General features: G+C 31.6%; 5 protein-coding genes across 9 annotated transcripts in view; 2 read left to right on the top strand and 3 right to left on the bottom strand.

Annotated features, from left to right (window-relative positions):
• Positions 1-1,071: 1,071 nt before the first annotated feature.
• On the top strand, positions 1,072-6,752 carry LOC105129047 (putative DNA-binding protein ESCAROLA). Of its 4 annotated transcripts, none has more exons than XM_011030956.1 (6): positions 1,072-1,230; positions 2,068-2,522; positions 2,968-3,035; positions 3,721-3,852; positions 5,481-5,639; positions 6,263-6,752. In XM_011030956.1, exons 2-6 carry the CDS (start codon positions 2,075-2,077, stop codon positions 6,497-6,499), a joined length of 1,044 nt encoding a protein of 347 aa, XP_011029258.1. In that variant the 5' UTR covers positions 1,072-1,230; positions 2,068-2,074; the 3' UTR covers positions 6,500-6,752. The 4 variants fall into 4 exon arrangements, with proteins under 4 accessions (XP_011029258.1, XP_011029256.1, XP_011029257.1 ...); XM_011030954.1 differs by having other exon boundaries at positions 1,072-1,235; XM_011030955.1 differs by having other exon boundaries at positions 1,072-1,248.
• Positions 6,753-7,587: 835 nt separating this feature from the next.
• LOC105129133 (putative ripening-related protein 6) lies at positions 7,588-7,893 on the top strand. The gene has a single exon (XM_011031076.1). It carries the CDS (start codon positions 7,588-7,590, stop codon positions 7,891-7,893), a length of 306 nt encoding a protein of 101 aa, XP_011029378.1.
• Positions 7,894-8,221: 328 nt separating this feature from the next.
• Positions 8,222-10,212, bottom strand: LOC105129046 (probable glutathione peroxidase 8). Its single transcript, XM_011030953.1, has 6 exons — positions 9,967-10,212; positions 9,742-9,818; positions 9,507-9,568; positions 9,166-9,284; positions 8,648-8,815; positions 8,222-8,535 (listed from the first exon to the last, which is right to left on the bottom strand). Exons 1-6 carry the CDS (start codon positions 10,180-10,182, stop codon positions 8,503-8,505), a joined length of 675 nt encoding a protein of 224 aa, XP_011029255.1. The 5' UTR covers positions 10,183-10,212; the 3' UTR covers positions 8,222-8,502.
• Positions 10,213-15,756: 5,544 nt separating this feature from the next.
• On the bottom strand, positions 15,757-17,947 carry LOC105129132 (probable phospholipid hydroperoxide glutathione peroxidase; the record flags this gene model as incomplete). The annotated part of the gene is given in 6 exon segments (XM_011031074.1): positions 15,757-15,824; positions 15,930-16,097; positions 16,322-16,440; positions 16,723-16,784; positions 17,122-17,198; positions 17,699-17,947. Coding segments are annotated over 6 exon segments (708 nt in total), but the record flags the coding sequence as incomplete, so codon positions are not given.
• A 1,891-nt stretch (positions 17,948-19,838) lies between these two features.
• LOC105129044 (xyloglucan galactosyltransferase KATAMARI1 homolog) overlaps positions 19,839-20,129 on the bottom strand; it is a 1,935-nt gene continuing 1,644 nt past the window's right edge. Inside the window, exon 2 of one of the 2 annotated variants that reach the window (XM_011030952.1) lies at positions 19,839-20,113. In XM_011030952.1, the coding sequence (XP_011029254.1) occupies positions 19,967-20,113 (147 nt within the window). In that variant the 3' untranslated portion in view covers positions 19,839-19,966. The remainder of the gene's footprint in view (positions 20,114-20,129) is intronic. The other variant, XM_011030951.1, reaches the window with a different exon arrangement.

Here is a 20,129-nt window from a genome sequence, read left to right as displayed (position 1 = left end):
GACTGTGTGACACCAACTTATGAAGAATTAACTTGTATGCACTAATTCGTTTAACGATGACTATTCTATTATTAGGGATAGTCTCGAACAACCAAGCGTGCGTTATTGTTTAGACTCATCTTTAATTAATTCAAGCTAATATAAAAATAAAAATTATTATTATAATTTTAAAATTTAATTAAAAAACTAACTTAATTTAAAAATTTACCTAAAATAAGTTTAGATTACAGGTTGGGTCAACCTTTGACCTAGATCAATATAAATATAAAATTGATTATTATCATAATTTTAAAACTCAACTAAAAGATCAACTGGGGACAAAACTCAATTTACAGATTAGGATAATTAACTCGGGATGATCCAAAATAAAATAAAAATAAAAATAATTATTATCATAATTTCTAAAATCAACTTAAAAATTGACTTGAAATAAATTTCAAGTGACGGGTCGGGATAGTCAACTTAGATTGACCATAGTTAAAAAATAAAAATCAAAACATCATTGTTTTGACTAAAAAATATATAATTTTTTTTTATTTATATTTTATTCCAAATGGGTTGCACTTCAGCTTAAATTTTTTTATAAGATTAAATCAAATTAATTTAAAAATATTTTTTTTTAAATTTAAAATAATTTAGGTCTAGGGTGGGCTAAATATCATCTAGCGTCCACCAAGTATAAAATAAAACAAATTATCTAATCTAATTCAAAGCATACCAAACACAGTATAAAATAGTTACTTGTATAATATGTCCAGTACAATCAATAATATACAATATACCAAACACTGCCTTGCCAAGACTGCAATGATCCGTGTATTTTTTTTAGTTAATGGCTACGCAAACCCAAATCTCCATGGGCTTTAAGAAAAGCCCATGTAACATGCTGAAAGCTACGACGAAGCAAGACGATTTAATAACGAAATGTCATTTTCCTTGTACCTGCATACCTTCCCCTGCTAACATCAACTTCCCTACTTTAACTTACATAATTTTATAGGATTATTTCCTTGCCCATCACTGATAGAAACATTGTTTTGTTTGGTTCTCCTGACAAAGGTATCCTCAAAAGATCCCTCTCCTTCCCTCTCTATCTCAGTTTTACATCAAAGCAGTACACAGTGTCACCAGAAGAACCGGCGAAAGTCTATCTCCTCACACTCCAAAAGTTATGAAAGGAGAGAGACAGAGAGAAACAAGAAAGAGAGGGATCGTTGTGTAACATCTAGTGTAAGGTTTGGTACTTTGGTAGGCCACCACACAAGGCACTTTTGTCAAAATACTCCCACACTCATACAAATTACACATTACTTACATGACTACTGAACAATAAAAGAAACAAAAGGCAAAGGGAAGGTCTTTAATTCAAAAACTCACATAATTTTCAATTTATCTCTCTCTCTCTCTCTCTCTCTCTCTTCTTGACCAGCACCTGCATTTCCCTGTCAAAACTCTAGATTATGTTCAAATCTAGGGTTTTTGTTGTTATGTCCTGGTTCAATACTATTTGAGTTGTTTAGCCCTTTTGGCCTTGGAAACTTTCAAAGCTGCTCCTAATTCTGCTCTCAACATTTGTTCACCAAAATAAGTTGTCTTTTTGGGCTGTGAGACTGAAATTTCTTGCTTGTTGAGCATCATCTTCTTGCTAGGTTTAGTGGGTTTAGTCAAATTTTGCTAGATTTTCTTGATTCTCTCCGTTGATTTTCTTGCTAGTCATCTTAGAAACCTTCGAGAATTCCTTCGTATCTATGTTTTGTTTTTTTTAGTTTTTAGGGCTAACAAGGTTTTTCATTCCCTTTCATCTTTTCACCTCTCAACTTGAAAATCTGAAATTTTGTTGCTGTCTAACATTTGCACTCTTTATAGAAAAACCCTTGTAAAACCCTTCTTTTGAAACCCTCACTTGGCTCTGTAGTTTATTTAATATTTTTCACAAAATTGGGTTAAATTCAAAAGGGTCTAAAAAATACGCAATCTTTAGCAACAAAACAAAGAAGGAAAGAAGGATAAGTTATTATTTCCCCCCTCTGATCTTGTGCCGTTGTGATCTTGCTCTATTTTGCTCAGTAAATGCATGGATGGAAGAGAAGCCATGTCATTTTCTAGTGAGTCATCTCCATACCATATTCATAGAGGAAGTGGGTTTCTCGGGCCCGGGTATGGATCACAACATGGTGTATCGCATCCCCAACCTGGGTTCAGATCCTTGTCAAATCCTCAACTTGGAGCTCAATCAAATGTCCGGTCTGGCTCAACTGTGCCAGCATTTTCAATAGAGCCACCAAATGTCAATTTCGGTCATGGCATTAACATGGTTGCAACCTCTGAGGTGCAAGTGGGTGAACCAGTGAAGAAGAAGCGAGGGAGGCCCCGGAAATACGGCTTGGTTGGGCAGGTTTCTCTTGGATTGTCTCCCTTGCCAAATAAGCCTAAGCCATCTTCAGGGGAGGATTCTTCCACCCCAAAAAGAAATAGAGGGCGGCCGCCTGGAAGTGGAAGGAAGCAGCAATTGGCGACTCTTGGCAAGTATTTGAATTAGATTATTTTGTAGTTATATGCTATTGTAAGTTATTAATATGAAATCTTATTGGCATTTAATGTGGTTTAATAATCAGTTATAATGCAGGGAATTCACACTTGCTTAATGTTAGGAAGTAATGAATTGTGGTCAATAGTGATCTTGCCATTTTTATTTTCATCGAAGTATTTAATTTGCAATGTTCTGCATTTGTTCTTATAATCTGGCTTGGACATACAGGCTAAGCTTTTATCCATTTAATTGCCTTGCTCTATTCTTTCAAAGCTGTTGCCATCTGTCAATTAAATCTTTTGAATGCTTCTTGTCTTAAAGCATTTTTAACTGTCTTTGATGTTAAATTTGATTTTGATTTCTGTGTTGTCTTTAATATATCTAAGGCTTGTTGATCTCTTCTAATTTTCTAAAATGTTATTAATTGATATTGCAAGGTGAATGGATGAACAGTTCTGCTGGAGTAGCTTTTTCTCCGCATGTGATCAGCATTGGAGTTGGAGAGGTATGCTATATCCTTTGCAATGTCAAGTTTTCTTGGACAGTTGATGTGTAATCAAGTTGTGAGGTTTACTAATTTAGATCAAGATTCAGTTAACTTGAAAGGTTTTCCTCCATGAAACACATTTTACTAGCCGCATTTATGATTTTTTTAAATATGAAAGAAGCTGATCACATCTTCATTAGAATTGAATGCATGAGTTTTCTTGCATTTTGAAGGGGAGAAATACCAGTATTAGGATAGCTGTTTTTGACATTGAAGCTTCCTTGATGTTTGTGCAAGTCTGTATTGTCCAATAGGTAAGTGAACTTGTATGGTTTTTCTCAATGAAACACATTTTTCTGGCTGCTTTTGTACTTTTTAAAATATGAAAGAATCTAGTCTTAGCATTACTGGAATTGAATGCATGAGGTTTTCTGGCACTTGTGGAGATGTAGAAATAACAATATCAGGATACTTGCCCTGACATTGAAGCTTTCAATGTTTTTTTAAGTTTGTGATTTGTCCAGTATGTGAGTGGTTTAGCTATACGAAATAGTTAAACTGTTTGTTGAAAATAAAAATTGCATTTCAATGGAGAAACTTGGTGTGTAAGTGCATGCTCATGCACACATTCTTTTGCACATGTGAAGTTGCATAATTTCCCAATTTCATGTTGATTTGAAACCTCTTACATTGTTCTTTGTAGGATATTGTTTCAAAACTGTTGTCATTTTCCCAACAGAGGCCAAGGGCTGTTTGCATCTTGTCTGGAACTGGTACAGTTTCCTCAGTAACACTCCGTCAGCCAGCATCTTCTGGGTCCTCTATCACATATGAGGTTAAGGCAGTTGCATATTTATGGATATTTTTCTAGATTAAACTGTTTCCTATGAGTAACTTAGCTTCCTTAGCTTAATTTAGATTAAAATGCTGATCTGAAAATTGGGTGTGAATGTCAGTTTACCACACTTATACCCCCCCCAAAAAAAAAAAAAAGAAAAAAGTTTTATTAGAATCTTACAAGCTTTCTGACTTGTTTCATAGTAAAATAGCTCTTTCCATCATCTAATTTGTCAATGTACTGACATAATGAATTCCTTCCTTATTATTGAGTTTGAGCATGTCTAGCTTCCTGATACTTTCTTAATTGCTCTCTTTTATTTATTAAAACACTGAAGGCAAGAGCTTGTGCAAACAATGTAACAGCTGTTAACTTATGGATTTTTGGGTCCACTAGTGAAGTCAGAACCAATAATTGAATAAATGAATTCTAGGGAATATTTGAACTTGGAATGCAAGAAGAAACAGGGAATGGCAAGGTTGTGGTGGAAATGAGGAAAGAAAGGGTAGATGGGACTCAAGTCCATCTGGAGGTGATTGAGCTTTGAATGAAAATAGATTGAAGCTGAAGCTTAGTTGTTGAAGGTTATGAACTAGTCAAATTTTGATAAAAGCCAATGGCTGGGAGTTTCCTTGAAGGTCTGGAATTTGAATATGGAACATAATTGGGCATATGTTTTATCTAGTAGGTTAGGTTTTAGGCAGGGTTAAGTGTCTAATAGTTTCATACTTCCATGACTTGCCTGGGATTACATGGATAGCAAATGGTCTATGAGCGAGGATTCTAATGTTGTTACGAGGAACTAATTCACTGGTCTCAAATTATTGAAATATCAATTAATGTGCCATCTAAGTGCGGATAACAAAACTAATTTTGATTATCATTTGTCTTAAACTTTGGGCATAATCATATATCGGTGATGACGAAGACAAGAGCGCATAGCTGGCATGAACATTCTGGACTAGTGGTTAACTGTTACCTTGAACTTTGGGTGCAAGGTTCCAAAATCCAAATGAAAGAGCAAGCATTTGTCATGTTCTGGTAATGCCTCCAGAGATAGGATGGTAATTCTTGGCTTCGATGTTATTTATTTTGTGGTAGTTCTTGCATGTTTAGCCACATTAACTTGTCCAGCAAGTTCCAGGGGCAGCAAACATTTTTTGTACTTTCTTTCAAAAAATAAGGATGTGATTTTTCAATGGCCATGTCATGGTGGATCAAAGTGGCTTCAGAGTTTTGGCGGATTTAATGTAAAATAAGAGAAATTTTGAAGGCAGTCATTTGAAGTATTGCCATATGTTTGGCTACATTGAATTGTTTAGTGAGTTTGAGGACTGCAAACACTTTTTGTAGTGGATTTAAGCTGGTGCTAATTATTGTGGTTTAATGGGGAAAGAAGTTGCAACTCAAGGTGGATCAATCTGAAAATGCATTTGGTCAAGTAATTTTTCTTGATTTATCACAGTGATGAAAAAATGAGCTTTATTGCACACAAGCTGCATGACCATGAACCTTGCAAAATGTGTATTGTTTTGCCGTTTCCTTCTGCTTAGGTACTTTTTAATTGTTTTAACCATTTTTTTAGCAGCAAGAAGGAACTCATTTAGAATATTTAACTTTTGTAGGGCCGTTTCGAGATATTATGCCTGTCAGGCTCTTACTTGGTTGCCGAAGATGGTGGGCCTCGCAATCGAACTGGAGGTATAAGTGCTTCTCTTTCTAGTCCTGATGGCCATGTCATTGGTGGTGCAATTGCAATTCTTATTGCTGCTAGCCCAGTTCAGGTAATATTCTGATGCTGAGTTATGTTGTACCTTTCATTGGTCATTCTATGATGATGATGATGCTAACTTTCTTAGAACCTTTAATATTTACTGAAAGTCCATATCTTCTTTATGATGAGTGCCATGTGCTAAAAATTATAAGTTTTTTCTCAATTCTCAAATCTGTTTTAATAGCAATTCAGACCTTCAGTTTACAGAAAGCAACTAGAATCATGAACATCATGCTCAATATATGGTATAGAATGGCATGCAAAATTCATGGTTCATCTTTTGCATATGTGTGAAGTGTGCAGCATTGTTTGGGATGTTCAGCATTCGCTATGGATGGTTGGCCTTATGGGTGATCACATTGCATATAGAATGCTTACTTTAAGATATACAATATCAATTGTGTATTGGATTATTTTATTTGATACTGAACTTGGTAAAAACAGAACGGTTTGAGTGACTAAAATTTGAGACTATTTGTTTTTGAATCTTCTTGCTATTGGATTATTATTTTGATTACTAATAAATATGTATCCCTTTTGGTATTGTGTTTATACACGCTCCTTTGTAGTCTAGCTTATTAGTCTAGTGGTGGGGTCATAATAAAATGATAAAGGAATCTTTAATTGCTGCAGGTGGTGGCCTGTAGTTTTGTTTATGGTGTTTCTAAGAAGGATAAACAAGTAAGCCATCCCACAAACGAAAAAGACTCCACATCTTGGCCTGATGATAATTTAGATAACCTGAAAGCAGTCACACCTACTAGCATGCCTCCTCAAAGTTTCACTTCCTCTCCGATGAGCATTTGGCCTGGACCGCAACCAGTTGATATGAGAAACCCTCACACTGATATTGACTTGACGCGAGGATGACTGTTTGCTGCAACAGACACATGGCAATTTTGTACATTTCTGTTGTTGTAAATGTATCCAATCCTGTGATAATTATGAACTCAATTCTCCCCACTAAAGGGCGATGTGTTTGTGCTAACGTAGTTTGTACAAGAAGCCATCATTTAACCCTTTCAAGTGACACTGTAAAACTTGTCAAAATTTCCAGGTAAACATTAATCTCTAGCAGAAAGAAATCGCTGTTTCAAGCAGATGATGACTGCTATTCTTTGGACCTTTGGTGTCTCTGGTTACTCATTTCTAGTTTAACCGAGTCCAGGCAGGAGTTTCCACGCAAGCATTACCGAGATTAATTCTTTGGGAAGGAAACCTAGATGTTGCTTGAGCATGACGTAATTTTGATGGCTGCTATTGGATTTTGTCAATCAGTGAGAAAACACCAGCCTTCAAGTGTAAAAATGATCCGACTTATTCTGTTGGGTTTCTAGACATGGCCTCAGATGTTAGTGTTTTTTGAGTGAGATGAGTTAATAGTATAGTGTCTTGTGTCTGCTGCAAAGGCAACGTAAGGAGCCAAAATTATTTATTCCATACATAGGATGGTATTAAATATGATGGTGAAAAATGTTATAGCTCTGAGGGTCCTTTGTTATGAAACAGCCCGTGTCTGAAGGAAAACTTGAACCCCAGTGAATCTTGGATAAGTATTTCAAAGTCGAAATGATTTTTTGACTAGTAAGAATCATGGACAACAAAACAATCTCAAATGACCCTTTGTTTTCCACCGCGCGAGTAACATTATATGCGTTGTAAAATCTCCTTGTCACAACCTGGAGGCAGTCTTTGATAGTTTCAGCTCACACTCCCGTCCTTTAGCCCCATTATGTTCTATTTACTCAGATTATGCACTTTATGCACACTGTTAGCTAATCAGCACCACTGCAAAAAGGCATCTGAAAAAATGAAGCAAGTTTGCTCAAGTTCTACTTATCTCCTAGTCCTCTTCGTGCTTCTTGTCACAATAAGTGTATTGGTTGAAGCACAAAAGTGCAAGTCAAGTGGCAAAGTTGAAGGAAAGAAGCCCCCAAAAGAAGAATGTAACCTGGAAAATGGCGCAGAACGCTGTGAAGAAGACAAACTTTACACCACCTGCATGTGCTCGCACCCGTATCTGTGCTCTACCAGTAAACAGTTTTGAGGAGAGTGGAGATGCGGTTGCACCATCAGAATGCGATGGTAAGTACCATGACAATTACACACCTGTGGTGGCATTGTCAACGGCATGGTTCCGTAAAAAGAGATGCCACACCATATCAACATTAATGGATATGGAAGTTTGGAAAGCTTTAGGCATAAATGACAAGGACAAGGAATGGGAATGGGAATGGCTGGATATGACCTGGTCTGATGCTTGATTTCCATTTGTTTTCTTTCTTGTGCTCTGCAATAATCTTTCCTCGCTGCAAGACAACGTTGTTTTATTCCCGACTCTTCACTTCTGGTTGAAAAGGACCCAGTTCACAAGCCTGTTCCGCTGGAACACAGGAAATGCAGAACAGTAGTGCAACAAAGTGGGAAATACCAAGAAAATTGTCATGGTACTTTTTGAGCTACAGACAATTTCACACTTAAAGAAGATTTTTGTCTTTTTCTTTTTCAAATTGGCATTTCTTTTTATTTATCTTTCTTCATTGTTCAAAAAATAAAATAAAAATGAACAAAAAGAGTGACCACCGTGAAGGGTATCCAACGAAAAATTAAGCATCAATGCTCATAACATAAAAATATTAACATTATCTTGTTATGTCAGGAGTAACCAAATCCAAACCAACTTACAACATCCAAAATCTGGGGAACGAAAGATATCAAGCAAAGTGTATACAGCTTGATCTTGCAACACCTATGTCTCATACTTGTCATATTCTGCAAGACATATTTAACAAGTCTTAATAAAAATAGCGCAGAGCAACCAGAATCCTTGTGCTTCCATTCTTCTGTGATCTTGAATCCTTTATACCAGCAAATCAGGAGATCTCCAGCAGTTGCTTTATGTCACGCTGCAAAAACATTAGAAGGCTTGAGATTTCCCACTATATACCAACAGACGCCAGCATAACTGAGATAAACTAGAGATTCAAGCACGTTTCCTATGGTGTTTTTTTCTGTTACCTCAAGACTAAGAGGTGAAGTTGTGGGGTAGTAACGATCAACAACTTGGCCTTCCTTGTTGACAAGGAACTTAGCAAAGTTCCACTGAATATCATCACCAAAAATTCCCCATTTTCCCAACTTCAAGAACTTGTACAGTGGAGAAGCATTCTCACCATTTACATCAATCTAAAGGACAAACGTTGGAGAAAGATTAGAATACCATTTCTCACACATCACATTAAAATTAGAATTTCAATCTTTCAGATACTAAATAAATGGCCAAATTTCTGCACACAGAGCCAGACTTTGGTAAAATCTAAAAGTATCTGAGTTATTAGCAGGGGGAGGGGGGCAATTTGTTTAAAATCTAAAAGCACACAACTCACGGTCGTTACACAATGAGAGAGAGGTAGATTTGACTATTAAAATGTGTGTGTGTGTGGGTGGGTGGGGGGTGTGGGGTTTGTTGGCGCGGCTTCTAAAATTTGAACAAATGAATTAAGAGAGCAGTCAACTTCCATGCAACTAGCATTTACCTTGTCAAAGATGGGAAATTCTGATTTGAAGCGAGTGCAGACAAAGTCTGTGATCTGATCATTAGTTCCTGGTTCCTCCTCACCAAACTGATTGCATGGAAATGCCAGTATCTCCAGTCCTGCACCAAGACATCAAGACCTAGATGTCATATAGAAAAGTAGTAGTAAAACAAGAACTGTATTCATATAGAACATGCCCAGAGATATGTAGGAGCAAAGGCATATAATTCACATGCAAGAAAAATGATGCTTTGAGAATACCATTCTCATGCATGCTAATGCTTTTGACATAATGTAAAGTCAGGGGCTTAGGATATAAAATGCAAGCTTAAGTCGCTAACCTTGATCTTTGTACTTCTCATATAATTGATTCAATTCAGCGTAATTTGAATTGGTCATCCCACTGAATAATCAACCAACATGAAGCAAAACCAACAAGTAAGGACCTTAATTGCCTCCTAAATTATCTTAATAGTGGCTAAAGAATACCAAGAGTAAGAACCTCGAAATAACAAAATCCGAAGTTCAATCTTATCCATTGAAAAGAAAATAAAAAAGATGTAACATGGGAAATACCATTTTGAAGCAACATTAACAATCAGCAACACTTTTCCCTTGAAAATGCTAAGATCCACATCATTTTCGTTAGCATCCTGCATTGAAACACAGAAAAGCAACCACCCGTATCAGTATTTGTATTTGGACTCAATTGTAGTTTATAGGATAAAAACGCATCCTTTGTGTTTATAGTTGCAAACCTACATGAAAAGAATTTGGGCCACGAAACTACTACTCACTAACCTTGATAGTGAAGTCATAGACTGATTCTGGGTGCTTTGAGGTTTGGGTTGCCATTGAAGAAGCTAAAGAGGCAGAGAGAAGCAAGTGAAGAAGCAGTAAATGAGATGGAATCATCAACACCTGTTTTGAGTTTTGACTTTTGCAGATTGTATTCTCACATCGCACGTGCCTGTCTGTCTGTATGTCCATCATTCTGTAAGTTTTGTGGATGAACATGTGACGAACATATTCGCACGTATGCTTAGCTAAGAAGAATAATAGGCTAAGAGTTATTTTTTAAAATGTTTTTTATTTAATAAATATATTAATAATTTTTTTATTTTTTAAAAATTATTTTTAAGATTAATATATTAAAATAATTTAAAAATATTAAAAATATATTAATTTAAAATAAAAAAATTTAAAATTCTTTTAAGAATATTTTTAGAATGCAGTATCAAACACTAAACATCACCTTTGTGAGAGGCCTTTCAATGTCATCATCCCCCTGGAATTTATTTTTCTTTTTGAGATCCGATCTGAAATGTCATAAACTCATGGTCGTTAGTCTCAACTTTGCAGGCGAAATGATTGGTGGGTGCTGCAGGTTGCCATCAAATGGCTGAGATGAATTGTCAAAGACTCGTATTAATTACTTATAAAAATGATAATATTTTTAAAAAACAGTTAGGTCATTTAAAAAAATATTGAAAAAAAAACAATTTATACGTATTATAATTAACAAACACAACATTCAAACTTATTAATATTAAAAAACATGATATTTCAAAAAAAAATATAAAATAAATTGTACATGAGTAAAGCAATAAATAAATAAAAAAACCTTGAAGACATGTTAGAGTTCTCTCATGACATTATTATTATTATTTAATGAGATGAATTCAAGGAAACTAAAAAAATCATAAATAATAATTTGAGTGTGTTATATTTACAATCCAAAAATAACAAGAAGCTTATTATCTTTGACAATAAGTATAACTTAATCTATTTACCAATAATAATATTTTTTTAATGCTATTAAATTTATCTTATCAAAATCTTTTTAATAGTATAAATAAAGATATAATAAAAACTTTAATATGTTTCTAGAGGTTTTTTTGCCTTACTCTCCTCGTGTGCTACTTAGTTTATAATTTTTTTAAATACCATATTTTTAAATAACAACAAACTTGAATGTAATATTTTTTAATCATATAAAAATTGTATTATTTCACCATTCTTGCCCACACTATCTTATTTTATCACTATTTTGAAAAAAAAAACCATGCTATTAAACAAAAATAGCAAAAGAAGACATACTCTAATCCCCTGTAGCTATTCATTAGATGATGATGACATACGGCAGCAAGATTAATGTAAAGGGATAGCTAGAAATCAATCCTCAGCCTACAGAGTCACTAATAAATTAGTCCTCAACTTGTTGATTCTCTGTTTATTTTCTTCTAAAAAGTTCATCACCCTCCAAGTTTTCTTAAAATAAAATTGAATTCATGAATAAAATGATAATTATTGTATTTCAATGCAAGTGACTTTGGAAAAAGGTGTCAAAGAAAAAAATTAGAATGTAAGTTATAGTTTAGTTTACAGAATATGTAAGTTTATGTAACCAAGTTAATCTTGTAATAGAGATCAAAATAGAATCCCAGCAAGTATTCATATACTGAAAAAACATAAATTTAGCATGCAAACTAAACATATAAAAAATTATTAAACTTGAAATAATATAAGTTGATAAGAAACGTAATTAAATGTTAAAACATTTTAAAATAGATTAAAAAGAAAGTTATTGTTGTTAAGGATAAATTATTTATTATTAAGATTTTATTATTCCTATCTTTGTGTAAAGAAATGATGTTAAGAAATTTCTTAAAATTCCAACAACATTAACTTGATTAGTTACACTTATATGAACTAAAGAAAAGAAACTCATAATCTCACGATGAAGAATTAGAACTTAAGCTTTAGAATTGAGAAAAAGGAGGCAATAGAAACTGAAAAAGAAAAAAAACAGGGAATATCTCCCCTTCAACCTCTATTTATTGATTTTTAAAACTAAAATTGATATAGAGTTAATTCTAATAATTACATAAATTAATTCTCATTGATTTCCCTTAATTACCTGTTATATATATATATATAAAAAAAAAACTCTAATTGTCTTTTACCTTAGAAACTAGATGTTTTTCCATTGAAAAATAAACTGTACAAGAAGAAAAAGACTGTTAATAGGTTGAATATATAAATAGATTGATAAAAATAATTTTTTATTGGACAAATAATTATTTTATAATAAAACTTAAATTTAAATCCAAAATAAGTTGGCAAAAAAATGAAACAAGGGTCTCGATGGATCCCTAGCACGAGTTAACCTAATAACTAGGCAATCTTATATTTTTTTTATACATGAAATAAAGAGTTTTGTAAATATTTTATATATATATATATATATATATATGTATATATATATATATATAATTTTTTAAGATCCTATTCGTAAATAACTATAATAATTTCCAATAAATCAAAGCCCTAAAAAAGTGAATAGATTCCGCTTTAAAATCGGCGCCTAACAATATATAAATGGAGTTCAACATGCACGTACAGGAAATACATTAAATTCCGCTTTTAATTAGTTTTTGAGTTTTTTTTCTTACCTCTATTTATGATGTTTGAAAGTTTTTGACTTGTAATAAAAAATTTTAATATAATTTTAAAATATCATATTTAATGTTAACATGATAAGGTTTTTTATAAAATTTCCTTTTCTCTTCTTTTTTCACAACTTTTCATGATTTGTCTTTGCTTTGCTTTTCTTTTTAAATTTATTTTTCCTTTTGCTTTTCTCTACAAAATCATAACTCAACAATGAAAACATTATTTTTATGGTTCTGATAAGTTTCTACTTTAATAAATAAATAATACCCTCGCTTTTATTTTTTAAAAATTGTTCAGGGCACCCTTTTTAATTAGTGGTTATTTAAAAAAAATTAATTTGATAATCTTTAGAAAGATTGTTATAATTTATCTGTAATCTTTTTCTTTTCATATTTTTATAGAAATAAATTGTATTTTCATGACGTGTTTATAAAAATAAAATTCATTTATTCTTGGTAAAAAAAAATAGCCTCCAGGATAAAAAAAAATGTTTGCATTTTAATTAAAAAAACATTCATCATAGTTAAAGAAGAATCCACAGCAACATTGACATATTTTTGATTTATATATATATATATATATATATTTAAAATTCTACTTGCAATTAGATCTTGAACGACACCAGCTTTGTAGTTCTTGGGAAACATTCACAAGAATATGCTTTTGTTGCTTAATTAAAAGATTTAATTTATAGGCTATATTTTTTAAAAGCTAGCCAACTTACATCTAGAAGGCTTTCAAAAAAGTCCAAAGAAAAATGTTTGACTCAGTTTTATTATTTTATTGTATAGTTTTGGAATTTATTTTTATTTCCCCTATCTATTTAAGGGTTTTGATTTTCTTTTCTTGTAAAGGTAGATATTTAAAGGGTTGGGATCCCTTTTAAATTGGTAGACAATTCTTGCTCCAGTCATCTCTCTCTCCCTCTTTCCTTTTATATATTGTTGATTTTTGTTTAATCTCAAAATTTGAATTATTAGTGAATGACTAATATTTTGTAGAATAGAAATTAGGTTTAAGTTGTTTGTTAATTAGAAGCCTCATAGTGGAAAAGTTCATTTCTTTATAAAGAATTGATTAAATTAGGTCAAAGGTTATTATTATTATTTTGGAATTTTATATACGAGGATCGGTGATAGGATATTATAAGTTTATGTATTTTTATTTAAAAATATATTAAAATAATATTTTTTATATTATTATATTAAAAAAATAATTTAATATTTTTTTCTACAAGAAAAAAACTATGGAAAATACAAGAATTTAGTTAAGGCTATTCCAAACAGCTGCAAGAATACCTAAACTCTCTTGTCATCCAACAGGTACAGAAAGATCCAAACACTCAGTAGGAAGCATTCTTCTTCGCAAGAAGCCACATTCCGATTGGGAGGAGGAGGAGGAGGAGGAGACTGATACAACAGTAAAGATGAACAAGATCCATGAAAGATACAGACGAGGTTATACATTATATATATATATATATATATAACCTTCAACTAATTTTTACATAAATAAATTTTAAATAACTAAATTTGTTTTAAATAACTCTAAATTTGTTTTACTGCACTCAAATGTTTCAAAAAAACCCAACACAAACATCATGCTGTAATGTTGAGGGTGTACATTCCCGTCTTTTTCGCTACGTATTATAGCTAATTTTGAGAATGTAGTTTCCAACGTTATATGAATATATATATATATATATATACACACACACAAAAAAAACAAAAAAAACAAAGAATATATATATACAAAAAAGAAAAGCATACAGTTCGTATAACATTAGAAACTACATTCTCAAGATTAGCTATAATACGTCTTGCGATCATTACAAAAACAAAAAAGACGGGAATGTACACCCTAGTTGAAAGTTATATATATATATATATATATATATATATATATTTGAGTATTAATTCTTTTATATTTTAAGTATTAAAATAATATACTTTTCTCACCCCTCTTTTTTTATAGGAAATAAAAAAACATAATGTTATATTTATAAAAAAACCTAAAAGCCACTATGAATATTAAAATATCAAACTTTCCCTTTTATATATATATATATATAATTTGTCTAAATCTAGAATTGTAATTTCATATATTAATTATATTTCAGTTCTTAATTTTTAAAATTTATTTACAATCAGGTTATACTTGATTAATAATCATTCCATTTTAATTTCTAACTAATGATTCTTATATATGCAACTTATTAGGTTTTCTAATAAGTTAATCTAAGTATATCATAATTCAAAATAAAATAAATAAAATAATTAAATTTATTAGCAATTCAATAATTGATTTATATTTGAAAATCAAATACAATATTTAACAATTTATCATAATCTTTCATATATTATTAAAATCATAAGTAATTTTACTTAATTTTTAAGTAACTAATTTCTCGATATAATTATTATTTTTTTATAATAATTATTCCAATTTAAACGATACAACATGAAATATATCTATTTTATTAAATCTTTTTAATTCTAAAAATTATAATAATTAATTATTTAAATAAAATTCTACAATCATTATTATTCAAGAACATACAAATTATTTTCTATAATTTATTTAAAATAATAAATACTTTCTTGATTACTCAAATACCTTTATATAATTTATTTATATATAAAATCTTCCGATTTGTTACCTTTAATTAAGACAATACATAATCAATATCAAAACATTACACTTTATATATAAAATAACTTAATAACAAGTTTAAAAATCACATATACAACTATCATAAAAACATTTCCATAAACATAAATAATCTCTTCATATAATTTTTTTTTACAATCAGTTTAATATCCATGTTATATAACAAATACATACATATTAATTTCTCATACCTCATTTTATAAAAGCATATACTATTTTTTTATAAAAAAAATCATAAGATATATCAATCTCAAATAACTCTAATTAATATAATAATTTTAATAAAATATTAACTATAAACATTTAAAAAAAATACTTTGTAAAATATTTTTTTATCCCATAAACTTTATCTTTATTCTAGATTTATTAATTAAACATTAAATTCATTACTCAAATAAAAATAAATTCAGTACAACATATTCATTAACAATTTATTCGTAGCAGCGCTGCGTCCTCTTTTATTTCTTCAATAGGCAATTAAACAACCATGCCCTGAGCAATTAAGCAATCCCCAGTAGTTTCTTCACGTCTTTCTGCAGAGAGTAACAATGACCAGGATCATATCAGTTACAAATTAGACATCCAAAATCACATGTAGTAGCTGTATATGGGGAATGCATGGCGGAACCAGATCTTACCTCAATGCTAAGAGGGGAAGTAGTGGGAGCATAACGATCCACAACTTTGCCATCTTTATCCACCAGGAACTTGGAAAAGTTCCATTTGATGCTGTCCCCAAAAAGACCACCCTTGCTAGACTTCAAGAACTTGTAAATTGGAGCAGCATTCTTACCATTCACGTCAACCTATACCGAGATATGCATTGTTAACCTCAATATCAACATTAATTGACTCCTCTCCTCATGAAACTAAATAATATGCTTAAATAAGGGGACTTCAATTATTGAATGTTCACCAAAAACTCAACATGAAATGGTGGGAAAATTTTGGCAGTCATGTGAGAAAGAAAATTGAATATAAATTAAGAAATCCATCTTCATCAGGATGTAAAATCTCAGAGCTAGCATACCTTATCAAATATGGGATAGTCAGCCTTAAAGCGAGTACAAGCAAACTCCACTATTTGTTCATTGTTCCCTGGCTCCTGAGATCCAAACTGATTGCATGGAAAAGCCAGAATATCCAAACCTGCATCAGAACAAAGGCAAGTGATAAGAAAAAAGAACGGGCATTACAGCAAGATGGCAATGACTTGAAAGGTTTAGCCATGCCAATCAATTACATACGAAGTTGAACTTCGCAAAAAGTCATCAGAAATATACAGGCAAACCCATGTAGCAGCCCAGCTAGTGACTAATAGGGGTTCATATATTCCTAGAGCAGAAGCTAACTCATGAAAAAAAAGCCACATCCAAGTCAGTAAACATTTAAGTGCCACAACACAAAACATAAAATATAATAGAAGTTAACCTTGATCCTTGTATTTGTCATATAGCTGGGTCAACTCCGTGTAGTTTGAATTGGTCAAGCCACTGCACCAAAATTAAAGGTTAGAGAAGTAAACAATAAACTCCTGTCTAAGAGATGGTGAAGAAGGATCCTCTTTCAATTGAAAGGGATTCTTCACCCTTATTTCCCAACTTATGAGTTCACTTCACGCTCTGTGATTTCAACAAAGTGAGGAGCGAACCCCCTGACGAACCCCTGTGGCACACTAATTATTAGTCCAGGGAGATTGGAACTGAGTCGAGGAGCATTATCTTACAGCATAGTTATCCTTAAAAGAAATGGACATCTCTTTAATAAAAACCAGAAAACACCTCAGTCTGTTCCCGTCAAGGACAGATGAAAAGGGAGGAAATGAATTACCATTGTGAAGCAACATTGACAATCAAGAGGACCTTCCCCTTATATATGCTGAGGTCAACATCATTTCCCCTAGCATCCTACAGTCAAGAAAGAACCAAGGCATTATATGTAAATATAAGTAGAACACAGACGAATCATAGTTAATACATTAGTTGGTTCAGTGGTAACAGAGAAACAGCCAATAAGACGCACATCCACAGATTGAGATGTTCAAACGATTAAAATTAAAAGACAACCTCCATGATTTTTAACAGAAATTATGCTATTTCGTACCACCTCAACAACCTTAAGAAATAAGACCTTCCTTGCATAAAAAACCATTTGTCCTTTTTTGCCCCCCCTTAACAAGAATTAAAGAGATCCTCTAAATTTCCAGCAGCAAAACAAATGACTAGACTACTATTAAGCACCATTCAAATCAAACAAACAAAAAAGGAAAATAACAGCCAGTTATGATACCAGAATCATGGAAAATAACAGCCAGTTATGATACCAGAACCTCAATATCAGCATCAAGCGAGCAACTTTATTGAGAAAGACTGAGAAAAACCATAAATAAAATACAACAAAAAATTACCTTAACAGTGAAATCATGAACTGATTGAGCACTGGATTGGCTAGCCACTGAATGATTGAATCTCAAATTACCCAATAAAGGCCTTGAATTCTCTGTTTAGAGAGACAGGGAAATCAAAGAGACTGGTGAATTATGCAAGGAAGATGAAAGGGTTCGCTAGGAATTGAAAGATAAGAGCTTTGATAATAAAAATGATGCAACGTTTAGAGCTCTATGAGAGAGAGAATGCGAGAGCAGGAACAGAGCATTGAGAATTTAAAGGAAAGATTAGTGGGGCCCGAGATAGATGGTCAACTTTTGGGGTTTGATCGGTAAGACAGAAGATGCTAAGGATACACGTTGTGGATGGATATGAATACACGTGGGTAAAGTTCAGGCCAAGGTTATTGGACGGTCAGGATTGTTGTTGCATGACGGTGTGAAACGGAAGATGTGGGTGTCAAAAGGTCTTCCAAGATGACTGTTTTTATTTTTATTTTTTGTAGTGAGCTGCAAATGTTCAGACACGGGTTCTAATATTTGTCGGCCTGTGTTTCTAGAACTACATTATTTCGCTTTCCCAAAATCTGCCTGTAGTGGTTTGGTTCAAGATGATCATAAAGATATCCACACGCCATTCAATCTGCTGAGAGATTGTTAGATAGTGTTTGTTTAAAAGGTTGTATCCGAATTTTATTTAATATATATATATATATATATATATAATTTATTTGATAAAAAATTATAGTTTATTATATAGTGTTTTTGTATTCAAAATATAAGGAAAAGAAAAGTAAGTAGTTACTTGTACACTCTTTTATTTTATGATAATTATATTGTTTAGTAAATAGTATAATTAACATGAATATTGTAATACTAAACAGTGTAACTAGCTTTATTATTCCAGCCGGACCGATTCCGGTTCAAAATTTAATATGCATTAAAATGGATCCAACCTTGTAAAATAATTTTTTTTTATTTTTTAATTGTGTTTTATTCAAAAAATTAATATTTAATATTATTTAATGACACTACATAAATTAGACAGAGATCGCTTGATGACATAACATTTACATAATTTGATCGCAATTCCAATTTTATTTCTAATTATATTTTACCTGATGTTATTGCTTGCTTAAGAAATTAAAAAAACTATAGCTCTTGTCGGATGTATTTCATACGTGATAGAATTGTAAATAGTTTAATGGAACAATGAAAAATATTTTATATAAAATATTATTTATTTTATGATGTAATAACAATAGTTAAATTTATAATATTTACATTAAAAACCATCAATATTAATATATATTTTTAAAATTATTTTATAACCTCAATTTCAAAAGCATTATTAACCAAACACATGAAACTACTTTTTATTTAATCTCAATTTCAACCATAGTTTTAATCAAATATATATAAATATCAAATCAACCTCAACTAAAAATAATTTTTATAAAACAGTTTTTTTTAACCACAACCACAATAGTTATTACAATACTAAACACATCCTTAATAGAGAGGTGATAACAAGGCTGGCGTGCTGGCGCATCCAATCATTTTTAGCTTTTTAATTGTATTTTATATTTATTAAAATATTAAATTTTGTTAAAAATAAAAGATAATAAAATGTAATTTTAAAAATAATATAATAATTTTATTATATTTTAAAAATGTAAAAAAACCAAAATTTAATAACAACTAATGAACTGTAATAAAAGGTAATATTAGTCTTGATAATTAATTCATTGATTTCTGAAAAATAAAATAATCTTTATACTATTTTATGAAAAATGTTTTTTTCTTCTGGATCAATTTTTGTTAATTTTTAAATTGTTTTTTTTTTTATTTCCAAACAATTTTGAGCTTTCAAATTAGGTTTATTATTAAAAATTCTTTTCATGAAAAGAATAAACACAAACATTCTTCGTTTTTTCATTGGTCGAAACGAAGATGGTTCTGTTTTGTTAATTTGATGTAAAGGAGGACTATAGAATAAAAAACCCAAGACGTGTGCATGCCGGAAAAGAGAGGGTGGATAAATGCGTTCATTAGCAAGCGGGTCTCTTCAACCATCGTATGTCGGCACTCAGCACAGAATGTTGACATTTTTAAATCAGAGTTAACTGTGAAGAAAGAATGGTGTCCAGAATTTAAAATCTAAAATCTGTAAAATTGGTATCATATCATGTAAAATGAATTGTCTCCATTTTGTACACCCTTCATGGTTTTAAAAAAAATCAATTACGAAAGAAAAGAGGAGGGGAAAAAAAAAAGCTGATATAAACTTCATTGCATTCTGCTAACCCTCTCGAGCAGGGTGTTCACTGTTATGGAGAAAGCATCCTGAAACTTCTGAAACCGACAACTTGAATCACCATACACCAACCCAGGTAGAAGTTCATACACTATGTACCTCCTCATATCGTCTCTTTCCTTTGCAGAAATACTG

This window comes from Populus euphratica, unplaced genomic scaffold (assembly GCF_000495115.2).
Source record: "Populus euphratica unplaced genomic scaffold, PopEup_1.0 scaffold48.1, whole genome shotgun sequence".
NCBI lineage: Eukaryota > Viridiplantae > Streptophyta > Magnoliopsida > Malpighiales > Salicaceae > Populus > Populus euphratica.
This window is presented reverse-complemented; position numbering and strand designations above follow the sequence as displayed.

Bases quoted from the DNA above. Each gene is read 5' to 3' on its own strand.
- LOC105129047 (XM_011030956.1), top strand. From the start codon at position 2,075: ATGGATGGAAGAGAAGCCATGTCATTTTCTAGTGAGTCATCTCCATAC. The intron at 3,853-5,480 runs GTTAAGGCAGTT...TAACTTTTGTAG, and splicing joins GGTCCTCTATCACATATGAG to GGCCGTTTCGAGATATTATG. The intron at 5,640-6,262 runs GTAATATTCTGA...TAATTGCTGCAG, and splicing joins TTGCTGCTAGCCCAGTTCAG to GTGGTGGCCTGTAGTTTTGT.
- LOC105129133 (XM_011031076.1), top strand. From the start codon at position 7,588: ATGGCGCAGAACGCTGTGAAGAAGACAAACTTTACACCACCTGCATGT.
- LOC105129046 (XM_011030953.1), bottom strand. From the start codon at position 10,182: ATGTTCATCCACAAAACTTACAGAATGATGGACATACAGACAGACAGG. The intron at 9,819-9,966 runs GTTAGTGAGTAG...GTTTCAATGCAG, and splicing joins TCTATGACTTCACTATCAAG to GATGCTAACGAAAATGATGT. The intron at 9,569-9,741 runs GTATTTCCCATG...TTGATTATTCAG, and splicing joins GTTAATGTTGCTTCAAAATG to TGGGATGACCAATTCAAATT.